The 14216-nt window shown below is 37.6% G+C and overlaps 1 protein-coding gene across 2 annotated transcripts in view; it reads right to left on the bottom strand.

The window, feature by feature from the left end:
• Window positions 1–381: 381 nt before the first annotated feature.
• Window positions 382–14216, bottom strand: part of LOC124877392 (leukocyte surface antigen CD53-like) — a 31744-nt gene continuing 17909 nt past the window's right edge. For both annotated transcript variants that reach the window (XM_047380524.1, XM_047380525.1), the window contains 2 exons: window positions 2766–2849; window positions 382–1309 (listed from right to left, as the gene is read on the bottom strand). In XM_047380524.1, the coding sequence (XP_047236480.1) occupies window positions 1241–1309; window positions 2766–2849 (153 nt within the window). In that variant the 3' untranslated portion in view covers window positions 382–1240. The remainder of the gene's footprint in view (window positions 1310–2765; window positions 2850–14216) is intronic.

Here is a 14216-nt window from a genome sequence, read left to right as displayed (position 1 = left end):
TAGACCCAATGTTCTGCTGAGTATGTAACAGTTTAGAAATAATGGCAGTCACACAAAACACACCATATTTTAAAGCACTGTTTCATTCACCTTTAAGTTAAACTACCAACTGAACTCATAGCAATTCCTGCCCAGACACTGTGGCACTAAGTGTTAGAATAAAATAGTTTATCTTGGCACACAAAATCAAACAAAATCAGCTAAACGTGTATGGAGTTATGACATAAAACTTTTTCTAAAACTATTCAGTGGTATGAGAAAACTGCATGTTTTTAACGGATAGTTCAGGTGTTTATATAGTAGACATACCTAATAAGGACACAAAGCCTCACTTAAAACAATCTGAACTTTTCCTTTAGGTTGAAAGAAAGACACATTGAATTTCAAGGATAAGATCTTTAATGGTCATGTCATTCAACTACCGTAGCCCCAAGAATGAAGAAATCATAAAACTTTTGTAATAATACCTTAAAGCATTTTAGAAAAACATCACATTTAAATGGTATGACACATTGCATACACTAAAATGCACATTAGGCTTGTACACATTAGTCTAATGGAATCATATGACTTACGAACCACCCAGTTTCAGATTAATTCAGGAATCAATGGGAAGCACCAGATCAAACTATACATGGAGAACCAGCTGAGGGAGCTGTCAATCTGTTCCCATTAAATCTGAGAAGAACCCACTATGACACTTAACGGTATCTAAAGTTGCCTTGAATTCACAGGAGTAACATACTGTATGTCCTTCTGAAAGGCTACCAACCAAGTAAATGTTTACCAGTGATTATTAACAACCACATCATAAACATTGCTGGGAACTAATAAGAGAATACTAGATTCAGAGTACCCATAACAAAAATACAGCCTGCAGCCATTTGTTAAGTGGCTGCAGGATGTCAGCTTGTAAATAACATATTCATCTCTGTCAGGACCTGTAGGCATGAATACGGTTTTGTGCCTCACCATGAAGAGCTACTATATTCCAGCAGAGTACAGGAGAGTGATAACATTTAGAGTATGAATGCTGAGCAATAAGATATTTTGTTTTTTCAACCTTGTTGGAAACCAGTAACTGATTTCGTCAAAATTAATAAGAACTAAACTCTGATTATATCGAAACAACTTCCAAACCTTCTCATGTGTTGAAAGTCAGAGCACTTTAATAGGATGATCTTGTGGACTTTCGTTTTTTACATTTTCTAAGTTGTAGGAAGGTTCATGGAGCTCTTTATCACTGGTAACCCAGTCCTCTTCGACTGAAGTGGCAAAACAGAGGAATAGTGATGCTCAGGCACACAAACTGTACACAAAGACAATGAGAAAGATATTGATGAAGCAGCACCAAATCATGGTTCACATAACTTAAAGGCATGCATTAAATTAGTGTTGTAAGCATTTTGCACCTTTTGTCAAATATTTTGACTTTAGAAAATAAAAAGTTACAACAACTTCATTTTCAATAACTTTATTTAGTTAAATTGTACAAATAACACAAGCTGCCCTTCATTCCTTGTTAGAGAAAGTAGACAAGCAAAGTAAGTGAACATAGCATTTTCCAACTCAACAATTTCTGATGTATTAAGCTGGAAGAAGTTCTGACCCATCCACGTATATATATTTTTAGACACACTGACTCCGTGGCTGTATTTGACTATGCTCAAGTGTTAGCAGGAAACCACTTGACCACAGATATAAAGTTGCATTTCCTCAGGATTGCTTTGGTAAGAGCCGCTGCAGTACTCTGTAATCTGAGCTAGGTTGGGGGAGTGGGAAGAACAAGTATTTGACATACTGCCGATTTTGCAGGTTTTCCCACTTGCAAAGCATGTAGAGGTCTTTAATCTTTTATCATTGGTACTTTTCAACTGTGAGTGACAGAATCTTAAACAAAAATCCAGAAAGTCACATTGTGTGATTTGTAAGTGATTAATTTGCATTTTATTGCATGACATTAGTATTTGATCACCTAACAACCAATAAGAATCCCAGCTCTCACAGGCCTGTTAGTTCTTCTTTAAGAAGCCCTCCTGTTCTCCACTCATTACCTGTATTAGGAGGCCTTCTTAAAGACCAGGAGGCTTTAGGCCTTGATTTTTAAAGAAGAACTAACAGGCCTGTGAGAGCTGGGATTCTTACTGGTTGTTAGGTGATCAAATACTTATGTCATGCAATAAAATGCACATTAATTACCTAAAAAATCACACATTGTGATTTTCTGGATTTTTCTTTAAGATTCTGCCACTTACATTTGAAGAGTATCATGATAAAAAGACTTCTACATGCTTTGCAAGTGGGAAAACCTGCAAAATTGGCAGTGTATATTGTGTATAACAATCACCGTGACTCTCTGACAATGAGGCTGTGCCTCAGGTGCTGTTAGTCATGACTCTTGGTGTCATTCAACGTGGGGCTGAAACATGTTCTCTATTTATATGGCGTTAAACAAGTTTATAATTGGCTTCATATTAGTATTGCTCCCAGTGATTAACATAGATTTGCTCATATTTTAAAAGGTGCTAAAATAATGCTGGGTTACCAGAACAAACCCTTCAAACATTCATTCAATAGATCTGACAGAATTTAGGTATTTTTCGATTTAATTGGATCATATGGCTTTCATAGTTACAAATAGAACCATTAACCTCAACATTTAAAACAATGGGCTTGAAAAGGTACCTATAAGCCAGACAATACTTGTTGTGCAAACATAAAATAATAGGATGATTAGAAAAACTGGAATGCTGAATGAATTGTACCTGAATCATAAACATTGTCACCACTCCTGACGCAGTGCTCAGATAGTTTGAAGCAAACCAGTTCCTCAGTTTCACCAGGCAGCCCTGCAAGTTCAAATGCACACATTAGGTTTTGTTGTTGGAGACATAGCTGTCACATAGACTGTACGAACTGGGCAACCGCACAAGGTGTTGCTATACTAGAGTGCCTCACGCCTGCAAATTGTTTTATTTTTTGTTTTTCTAATTAATGCATTTTTTGTGATTGCTTCTGTCAAGGACACATAAAAATGTAAAAGAAAATCCAACAAATATAGCAGGTTTTCATTGTTTGCTATGTCATTATGCCTCCCTGAGGAAGGAAGAGGGGGGGAAGCCAAAATGTAAGCTGCAAGAAAACGCAACCGATTTCGCAAGCACGAATCAGGTTCTGAGAAAAGGAAAAAATTTAAAAAGAAGGAGGAATTCATTAAGTCACTATGGGGATTGCTGGATAAATTTATCAGAACTTCCAGAGATGCGGTGGCTGAGCTGATGCCCGAAGCTAGCGCGTCTGAATATGTTAATGTGGTAGAACAACAACAAATTTTTTATAAGGAGTCGTGTGTCATTTTCATACTGATCCATTTAGCTGAGCTTTACCACACGATCAACTCTCTTTTTTTTTTCTAATAACACTGGGAGATATGGCAAAATGCTGCCCAAAAGCAATGTAATTTCTGGGCATTGTACAATAACTTTATACCATATTCGTTTGCTCTCCAAAATGGTGGGAAATACTCAAAGCAAAAGTTCAGAATCTTCACGGTTAAACCTCTGTCTGAAACAAGGTGGGAGTGTCGGGTAGAGAGTACAAAAGCAATACGCTATTAAACAAGTGACATGAAAGATGTTTTGCTCCAGTGTCAGAAGACTGTAACGACCCCAAAATTAAAAGTGAATTCAAATCACTGGCTAATGAGCTTTGAATTTATCATTTCCATGGTGATATGGTATAATATCTTGTTTGCCTTGTAGGACACTCCAGTCAAAAGACTTGCAGCTTGACGTGGCCTTATCGCAGCTATATGGATAAATGACTTCATGCAAAAATACAGAGACACTGAATTTGTGTCTGCAAAAGCTACTGCAATGGACATTTGCTTCTGATTTGGACAGCGAAGCTGTAATACGTGATGAAAATGAAGCTATTTCAGAGCCACAGCAGATGTATATATTGTAGTATTTTAATGTGAAAGTGGACCAGGCCCTCCCTGCTATCCATACCAGCTTTAAACAAATGCAGGAGTTTGACAAAATGTTTGGATTTCTTTTTGATGTGACTAAGCTGCATGAAATGGAGGAGACTGAGCTGCAAAGGCAGCGTAAAAGACTGAGTACAGCTCTGAGCATGTCAGCTAAACTCGATTCATAAAAACATTAATGCTTGAAATACAACATTCTCAAAATGTAAACTGATCTGTAATCATTTCCAGATCGCCATATGTTTGTCTGCTGACAACAAAAATGCATCTGAGTACTAAACAGTTGTCTACTTTAGTCTTTTAAAACACCTTTTTGTTGCTAGACCCATATGAATAGATCATGTGAAACAGATCCCAAATAAAAAAATAAACACTGAATTAAGTTAAGCAAAACATGATTCAAAACCCTGGCATATCTAGATTTAAAGTAATGTTACTTGGTAGGAAACAGAACAGGTATTTTCCAAAATATAACAATGTATAAGAAGTGAAAAAAACAGTTTTAATATACATTGTAATAAAATTGCATGTAGAAAAGTTTTTATAGTCTTCTCAATAATCAATGGAAAATCTTATACAGATGTTAAAGCAGCTTATTACTTGTTTTGGCATTTTTCTCTGTAGCACATAGTCATTCAGGCAGGAAGTCCTCCTTGCCATCACCATAATCTTCAACACAGCGTCTGTTCTAACATCTTCATTCTAACATTCTTATTTCATTCTACACTGCCAGAATCTGTATCCCTATTCTACTCCACCTATCTAGTATTTTAATTTTAATACCCTTAATATCCTTAAGATTATGATTAGTTACTGCTAAGTCAACGTTTAACTTTTTGACTTTATGGTATTAACTATGAACCAAAACAGCACAGAGTGCATCAATGAATGGGTTAAAGAATTATATTTTTCCAACAGGGGGGCTGTTCAGCCCTAAAATATTACAATTTATTAATTGTAGTCAGTAGTACAACTTTTCTTTACTTTATCATGCCATTGCAATGTACTTTTTTATGTTCTTTTGATTGTAACTGCAAAGTTGTAAAGCATTTATGTTGTTGTGTTGAATTGTGTTGTTGCTGTGATGTGCTATATAAATAATCTTGCCTCGCCATGCCTTAACAGTGTACAACAGTATGTAACACACCACCATTCAAATTTCTGACAACAATATTTCCCTTTTAATTTCTGTTAAAATTAACATGGTACTTATTAAATGTAGCAATACATACAGGGGTTGGACAATGAAACTGAAACACCTGTCATTTTAGTGTGGGAGGTTTCATGGCTAAATTGGACCAGCCTGGTAGCCAGTCTTCATTGATTGCACATTGCACCAGTAAGAGCAGAGTGTGAAGGTTCAATTAGCAGGATAAGAGCACAGTTTTGCTCAAAATATTGAAATGCACATGTTGGATGGGTGCAAAAACTTGTTATCACTCATGTAAAAACTTTGTGTTGCAAGGCACCTGCACTATGCCTTCCTCCCTGTGTGTGTGAGATCATTGTTATCTCTGTGTGAACCAGCCTCCTTTCTGTCTCACACACATACACCCTGTCTGAACTGTCTGTTGAACTGTGCATATAAATAAAGAGATAGGGTGTCAAAAACTTTGTAGTTTCACTGCAAAGTGGGCTACCCTTGCTGCAAGTAACTCTGACTGTATCGTTCTTACCTCTGAGTTGACTAAATAATACCTAACATTTATTGGTCCTTCGAGCCGGATTAATTCAATAACCTTATTTCTCTTTGCTTTAACAGTGACTCTGGGATCCGTGGGGGAAGCCTGACGTCGAGTGAAGCACCGCTGCACAGCCTCCATTAGCCGGAGTGGCTGAAAGTCCCGGTGTGTGTGAATTCACACCTGGCCAGTGGGTTATCGCCTTCCTCGGCACGGGTGACTCTCACAGGGTCCAGAGAGTCACCAAGAAGTCAACTCCGAGGTGAGACAGTTTTAAAATACAGTTCATAGGAAAAGTACTTAACAGTCGTTGGTAGTGCATCGCCGGTAAGGACGCTGCATTCGGAAGGTTTTATTCCACCGTGAAAGGAATAGTGACAAATTTGGTACAATCCCGCCGTGAAGGGGATTAAAGAAAACGACTGAGGATTATTCCCCTGCGAGGGAATAGAGTAAGCGCTATATAAATAAAAGAAGAAAAGTACTTAAAAGTCGTTGGTAGTGCGTCGCCGGTAAGGACGCTGCATTGGGATGGTTTTATTCCACCGTGAAAGGAATAGTGACAAATTAAGGTATGGCCCTGCCAAGAAGGGGGCCAAATAAAACGACTAAGGGTTATTCCCCTGCGAGGGAATAGAATAAGCGCTATAAAAGTAAAAAGAACGGAGTAAATTGAGCTCATAAAATAACACCAAGTTAACTTAGAAAAATTACAAGGTACCTGAAACTAACTGTGTGACTGTGTTGTGTGTGTATGGAGGACTAAGCATTTTAATAGAATCAGCAGGATTCTGCTAGTCCTGTGTTTTCTTTTGCCCAGATTAAAACTACGTACTGGTGACTTTGGAGATTCAGGTCGGATTTCATTCCAGAAAATTAACACCGCTGCGAATTAGTCGCAGTAGAAGGCCGTGTTAATGTCCTCTCCTTAAAGTCTCATGTCAGTGACCTTTTATCTGGGACATTTATACTATAATTAAACTAACATAAAACATAATGGAGAAGAAACAAAGTAAACTAATTGACTTAGAAGGGGAGGTAAAGTTTATGGAGAACTATGTAAAAGGAGCAGGTATGATCTGTCATAGATGGAATAAAAAATAAAAAACATGGGTTTTTGGGCAAATTAGATACAAAGGATGTCTTAAAATTACAAGGGGATCTAAAATTAGAAATAATGAAAACTAAAAAGAGAAAAATAACAAAGAACAATGGGGAAAGAACAGAGAAAAATCTCCGATTTAACAGAAATATGTACACGATGGCATAAAAATACGGATTTTCAGGTAACTTAATTATCACTGAAATCCTAAAACTACACGGGGATCTTAAACTGGAGATTATGCATTCAAGAGATTCAAGAGACAATAAAAAACCTTGCCAGATTATAATTTCAAAGGGGACTTTTCAGTCCCTGAGTGCACACAGTTGATAAACAGATTAAAACAAAAAGTTTAATTAAAAAAACAACAATAAGAGCAGCTTTTAACTGACATAGCCATAATACTGAGGCCTTAAGAAAAGCACAGGAAAAAACTTTCAACTTAACTGAAAACAAATAAAGGGGGCGGACCGCCACCCATCCCAGGTTAGAATACCAAGGTAGCCCCAAATTATAAAGACTAAGAGATGGTTTTAGAGGACGTGGTAAAAGAAGTTAAAAGAGGAGGTGACAATGTGGACAACATGGAAACTGTCCAACTGGACAACCCAGAGAACAATGACTAGAGTTGTTAAATAAGTAATCTGAGAGTAAAAGATTTTGTAGGCAAGCATTAGTGAGAAACAGGTGCTTTAAAAATCATTCTATGGTGTTATACTACCAACAATATCATGATAAAATGCAAAAGATTCATTTTACAGGGAAATAATTCCATATTTGGCTCAGATTGTTTGCATTCTTGATTTTTCCTCTTTGAGAGAAGTTACATTTCAGCTCTGTGAAACGACCTTGACAAAGAGATGCAGCTGTCTGAAAACAAAGATAAAACTTCTGCAAACAGCAGACGCCTGTCTCTGCTGAAACGTCTGATAAAGATTGTAACTCTACCCTGCATGTGTCAAACTCAAGGTCCGCGGGCCAAAACCGGACCTCTGAAGTTTAGTGATTCTCTAGAAGTAGAGCCTTTTAATATGGTGATTGTGTGCTTGAATGTTATTTTGTCAATCAATAAGCAGTTTTGTCTACATTCTGCCACAATCTGCCTTTTGAAAATGTTTTGAATCTTGCTCTTTATGTATAAAAAAAAAAAAGAAAGAAAAGAAAAATTGGCTAAAGTCTGCAGACACAAAATGAACTTGGATTGAAGCTCTAACTATGTTTATTTAATCTGAGATCTTCTCCAAATGCAACAGTATATGTCAGTCTACATGAGATACTAACAACTTCACCTACTGGTATAATATAAAGATCTGATTGAATATGTGAAACAAACAATGATGAAAGTTTTTCAACAGGTGATGCTCATCCAGGAGGAAGATGGTGTTCCTAGGAAATGCAGCTCATTCATTAACAATCAATTTTTCTCCTATAGGTGGAAGTTTTGCTGACTAATCATAGGCTGGATCTATGAAACATTATGTGCACAGACCAAATGACCAAGGTTCTGACTGACTTATGAACCTCACTGACCTGACAATGATAACATGACACCCAACAGATAACACCTTTAAGGTGGACCCACTAAGACCACCTTATTGATTCTTGGTGAATAAAAAAAAAAAAGAATTGAAGCGTTCAAAACAGACCTTGTGGAAACAAAAGGGGTTATGAGGAAACAATATGCATTTTAAGAATAATAGAAGTCAAATTATGTTCAAATTTTTGCAAATAAAAATGACTCTGACAGATAAATAAGTAAGTAGTGTGTGAATGTGTGTGAATGGGAATGACTGATTTCATTGTAATGCATCTTTGAGGGACCTTAAAAGCACTAATAAAGGTCTGATGTTCTGATGATCTTTGCCAAACTTATATCTTAATAAGGTTTCCAGAATCTTTTTCGAAAAATCACATAAAGATGGCAAAGGTTCTACCTGTATTGAAAATACTGATAACCATAGGAAAGTTCATAGATCTGTCTTCAATTTTTCACAATTCTTGTACAAACAGGTTATTTAAACTTTCATGTGGCCAAATGTCTGTGTTTGACTTTCTGTTTTTGTGAAATAAATGTCTTTCATGTTATGTAAAAATTAGAGTCCTCAACATTACCATAATAATATTAGGTCAGTTCTCTATGGTAAAACAAAAAGATTTTAACAGATGTTTAGACTTTTTCCAGTCAGGTTCAAAATGATTGAATTAGACTCAAACTTAACATAAGATGAAATGAACCTTAACAGAATTACTGGACTGGACTGAAATAGAAAAAACTTGAGTTAATTGAAACAAACTTTAGTTACTTGAACTAAATACAAAGCTGACTGAAACTGTATGTTGTATCTATAAAACTGGGTAAGATAAACTAAGATTATAAGATATAATATGCCCTTCATTTTTTGTGTTCATCAGTGAGTGAGTTTTTATTTTTTATTTTTAATAAGAACTAAACCAAGCATTATTTATAATAATAGCAACTACCAAAAATATTGATCTCATTTTTAAATGTAATAAGGACTTACTTTATAAAATATGATAAAAAAGAATAATAAGAATTTAGAAAAACAGAAGCTTTAAACCTCTGCAGGAACAGCACTGACACTGTCAAAGGTAGATCCTAATACAGGAATCTGGAAGCTCATTCTAGGATGGACAGTCAAAGTCCATCCAAGGACACATTTAGATGAGGCAGAGGGACAAATACAGGGCTTAGCTGAGAGCTAAGAGAGCAACATGCATCCTGCCTTAGCTGCTGTCCCACCTGAACTGTGGTCCCAATCATCAACTGATGTAGGGCTTATAAAGGGGTTCCCACCATACAAGGTTAAACTAATATCTGAAAAAAGGCCATTAGTCCGTCAATACCCCTTAAAGCCAGAAGCTGAAGAAGGTACTAAGCCAGTAATACAAGATATGTTGAAGTCAGGAATATTAAGAGAAGCACCTGACGCTACATGCAAGGCATATCACACTGACATCGCTATTATTATCACAGGCAAACATAACTCTAAAAAGATGTGCTCTTTAAATCCAAGTACTCTAATACCTACTGCAGAAGATGGAAAACCACATTCTTATAAAGCAAAAGTTGAAGAAGACACAAAACCCAGAAGAGACATTTCTCAAACCCTTATACCAGATTCATGTGTTGTGTTTGTAGATGGCTCAGCATCTAAAGATGAATATGGAAAGAATAGAGTTGGTTATGCAGTAACAACCATCGACAGAATAATAGAAGCTAAATCTCTACCCAATACATGCTCAGCCCAAACAGCAGAATTATATGCTGTAGTAAGAGCATGTGAATTACATGAGGGACAAATACTTACTATATACACAGACAGCCAATACGTTTTCGGATCAGTACATCACCATGATAAGATTTGGCAAAATAGAGGTTTTAAAACATCATCAGGGACAGAACTAACTCATTTCAACCTATTAAAGAGAAAATGTCAGATCTGCTATTTATAGACACAGACGTGCTGAAAGACGCCCAACAGTCAGCACCCAAGACAAAAATAAAGGCCTGGCTAAAGAGAGGAGCACAGAAAAAAGATGACATCTATCAGATAGAAGATAAACCAATCCTCCCAAAACATTTATACAACACAGCGGCTACAGTGACATATGGGAAGACCCACGTGTCAAGGGGGGAATATGTCACATCTGGTAAAGCATTAATGCTACACTATAAATGTTTCTGACTATGCAAAGAATTTTTGCAGATCATGCATAATTTGTTGCAAACACGGGGGAAGAAATATTGCCTAGTGGTAATAGATGAACCTAGTGACACATTTCTTCCCCACATATGGTATCCCACAGATTATAAGGTCAGATAATGGAACTCATTTTGTAAATAAATTAATAGAACTAAGTTCTAATGCATTAGGGTTTCAGTTAAAGATTAAGGAAAACAATGGAAGAAACAGGGAGGCCATGGCCCGGATGCCTATCCCTGGTTAAATTATGGATGAGAATAACTCCAAATCAAACTGGTCTTACTCCATTTGCCACCTACTGTACATCATTGTATAACTCCACCCACTGTGTTCTGAGCCTGAGATCACGTGACACCAAGTTGCTGATGTGAATTTGTATTTTCAAAGAAATAGTACATGGCAGACCGTTTTCTCTGCCCTCTGACATGAATGAAATAGAGAAAGCACAACAGGAACCTTCATTAGCTGAGTGGATGAATAAAATGTTGCAGACAAAAGAAGAACAAATGTCCAGTGGTCTGCCGATAATCTCTGCTCCTATCCCACAGAATGAGGCCTGGAGACCTGGTCCTGATTAAGACACTCCACCGGAAAGATTGGAGCACTCCTTGGTGGAAAGGGCCGTTTCAAGTACTCCTGACAACGCCCACAGCTCTGAAAATAGCAGAGAGGCCTTCCTGGATCCATAAAAGCCACTGTAAGCCAGTTTTGCCGTTACAGGAGCCAGATCAACCGACGGGGTAGCAGAGGAAGTCCGGGTTCAAAGTTGGCCCAGCGTCTCAAACCGGTGAAGAAAACAGCTGATCTGCGCCCAATTATAAAATGGCTCTCTGTAACATGTGGACAGGACTGATAAGCCTGAGCTTAATTCTGGTAGCAGGACTCTTTCTCTATCTAAAGCAGGATCCACAGGAGGTGATACCGAACCAGAAGAGATGGACATCAGACGGGACCCATCTCAGAACACTGACGGAAGAACATGACGCACATCCATTCCTACAGAATTTCTGGTATTGTTCATGGTGGCATATGCAACACTGAACCAGGTAGAAATGCACGAAAATGAAGGGGACGATTATGATGACATGTTGTAAATAAATCACATCAAAAGCCTGAGTGTACTCATACATTGTATTTCATAAAATGACCTTACAGCAGAAAATCGAAAGAAGTTGTTGCTTAAGTGAAATGAGAAAAAGTACAATGATGACATAAACAGGGCAGATTTTTAAATTCCTTTATTATGTTTCACTGTTTTCATTAAGTATTATTCTTTTATTTTTATGATTTCAAGTATTATTCTTTTATTTTTATGATTTCAAGTATTATTCTTTTGTTTTTATGATTTCAAGTATTATTCTTTTATTTTTATGATTTCAAGTATTATTCTTTTATTTTTATGATTTAAAGTATCATTCTTTTATTTTTATGATTTCAAGTATTAATCAACATTTAACTTTTAATGGTTGCCGAGGGCGGCGGGGCCGTATGAGTATTTCCCACAACATATAATCTGTTTACCGTCCGTGGGTTTTCGCTCATACAAAGTATTTTTCTTACTCGTTTTTATATTAAATGTTTTTACTTGTGATAAAAGGAGGGACTGTTGGATGGGTGCAAAAACTTGTTATCACTCATGTAAAAACTTTGTGTTGCAAGGCACCTGCACTATGCCTTCCTCCCTGTGTGTGTGAGATCATTGTTATCTCTGTGTGAACCAGCCTCCTTTCTGTCTCACACACATACACCCTGTCTGAACTGTCTGTTGAACTGTGCATATAAATAAAGAGATAGGGTCTCAAAAACTTTGTAGTTTCACTGCAAAGTGGGCTACCCTTGCTGCAAGTAACTCTGACTGTATCGTTCTTACCTCTGAGTTGACTAAATAATACCTAACAGCACACAACATTATGGGTGACATACCAGAGTTCAAAAGAGGACAAATTGTTGGTGCACGTCTTGCTGGCGCATCTGTGACCAAGACAGTAAGTCTTTGTGATGTATCAAGAGCCACGGTATCCAGGGTAATGTCAGCATAACACCAAGAAGGACGAACCACATCCAACAGGATTAACTGTGGACGCAAGAGGAAGCTGTCTGAAAGGGATGTTCGGGTGCTAACCTGGATTGTATCCAAAAAACTTAAAACCACGGCTGCCCAAATCCCGGCAGAATTAAATGTGCACCTCAACTCTCCTGTTTCCACCAGAACTGTCCGTCAGGAGTTCCACAGGGTCAATATACACAGCCGGGCTGCTATAGCCTAACCTTTGGTCACTCATGCCAATGCCAAACGTTGGTTTCAATGGTGCAAGGAGCACAAATCTTGGGTTGTGGACAATGTGAAACATATATTGTTCTCTGATGAGTCCACCTTTACTGTTTTCCCCATCCGGGGTGAGTTACGGTGTGGAGAAGCCCCAAAGAAGCGTACCACCCAGAGTGAAGCACGGGGGTGGATCAGTGATGGTTTGGGCTGCCATATCATGGCATTCCCTTGGCCCAATACTTGTGCTAGATGGGCGCATCACTGCCAAGGACTACCGAACCATTCTTGAGGACCATGTGCATCCAATGGTTCAAACATTGTATCCTGAAGGCGGTGTCGTGTATCAGGATGACAATGCACCAATACACACAGCAAGACTGGTGAAAGATTGGTTTGATGAACATGAAAGTGAAGTTGAACATCTCCCATGGCCTGCACAGTCACCAGATCTAAATATTATTGAGCCACTTTGGGGTGTTTTGGAAGAGCGAGTCAGGAAACGTTTTCCTCCACCAGTATCACGTAGTGACCTGGCCACTATCCTGCAAGACGAATGGCTCAAAATCCCTCTGACCACTGTGCAGGACTTGTATATGTCATTCCCAAGATGAATTGACACTGTATTGGCTGCAAAATGAGGCCCTACACCATACTAATAAATTATTGTGGTCTAAAACCAGGTGTTTCAGTTTCATTGTCCAACCCCTGTATGTTCTTTTGTGGTGTATGGGTTTTTTGTTTTTTTATTCCACAGATGAGCTGACTAACAGTATTGCTAACAATGACATGTTTTATACACTCTAAGCTGAGTATTCTTTGATAGATCTACATTCAAGATGAGAGCCAAAAAAACAGGTAATTGGTTTCTTCAAATTTGCAGCGTTATTGAAAGGTATGTATTTTTGTAGAAAAAATAAAGTGATAATGTGGAGAAAGTACTCGTATGTTCCTTTGCAGACAGGCGGGGACATCAGTCTTCATTATGAGAAATGTTTTAAGTAGAGAAATCAAGAATGTGGAATATTGTTCAGGGTCAGCCTGATATTCGCTGTATCCCCCTGTACTCCACTGTATAAAGATCTATGAGCTCCATAATTTCAGGATTAGTTAGTCATCATAAGAAGTGTTTGTAAACTAAAAATCAAGAATGTGGGATACTGTTTGTCCATTATTTGGATGGGGATATATCTATGGCAGGGCAGGGCAAAGCCCGACATAATCTGTTTCAACCCAATATAGGGGGAAGCTGTGGGATGTCTGTGCAAGATTGGGTCAGAAAGATTTAAAAAGACAAAGATAAAGGACAGAAACTAATCATAATCTTAAGGATATTAAAATTAAAATACCTGAGTTAACAAAAATATTAGTTTAATCTAAACATTCTACTTGTATGTTAGACCCAATCCCAACCAAATTATTTAAGGAAGTGTTCCCTCTGATTAGCAGCCCC

This window comes from Girardinichthys multiradiatus, chromosome 12 (genome assembly GCF_021462225.1).
Source record: "Girardinichthys multiradiatus isolate DD_20200921_A chromosome 12, DD_fGirMul_XY1, whole genome shotgun sequence".
In the NCBI taxonomy this organism is placed as follows: Eukaryota; Metazoa; Chordata; class Actinopteri; order Cyprinodontiformes; family Goodeidae; genus Girardinichthys; species Girardinichthys multiradiatus.
The sequence above is the reverse complement of the archived record's forward strand: the minus strand, read 5'-3'. Positions and strand labels throughout refer to the sequence as shown.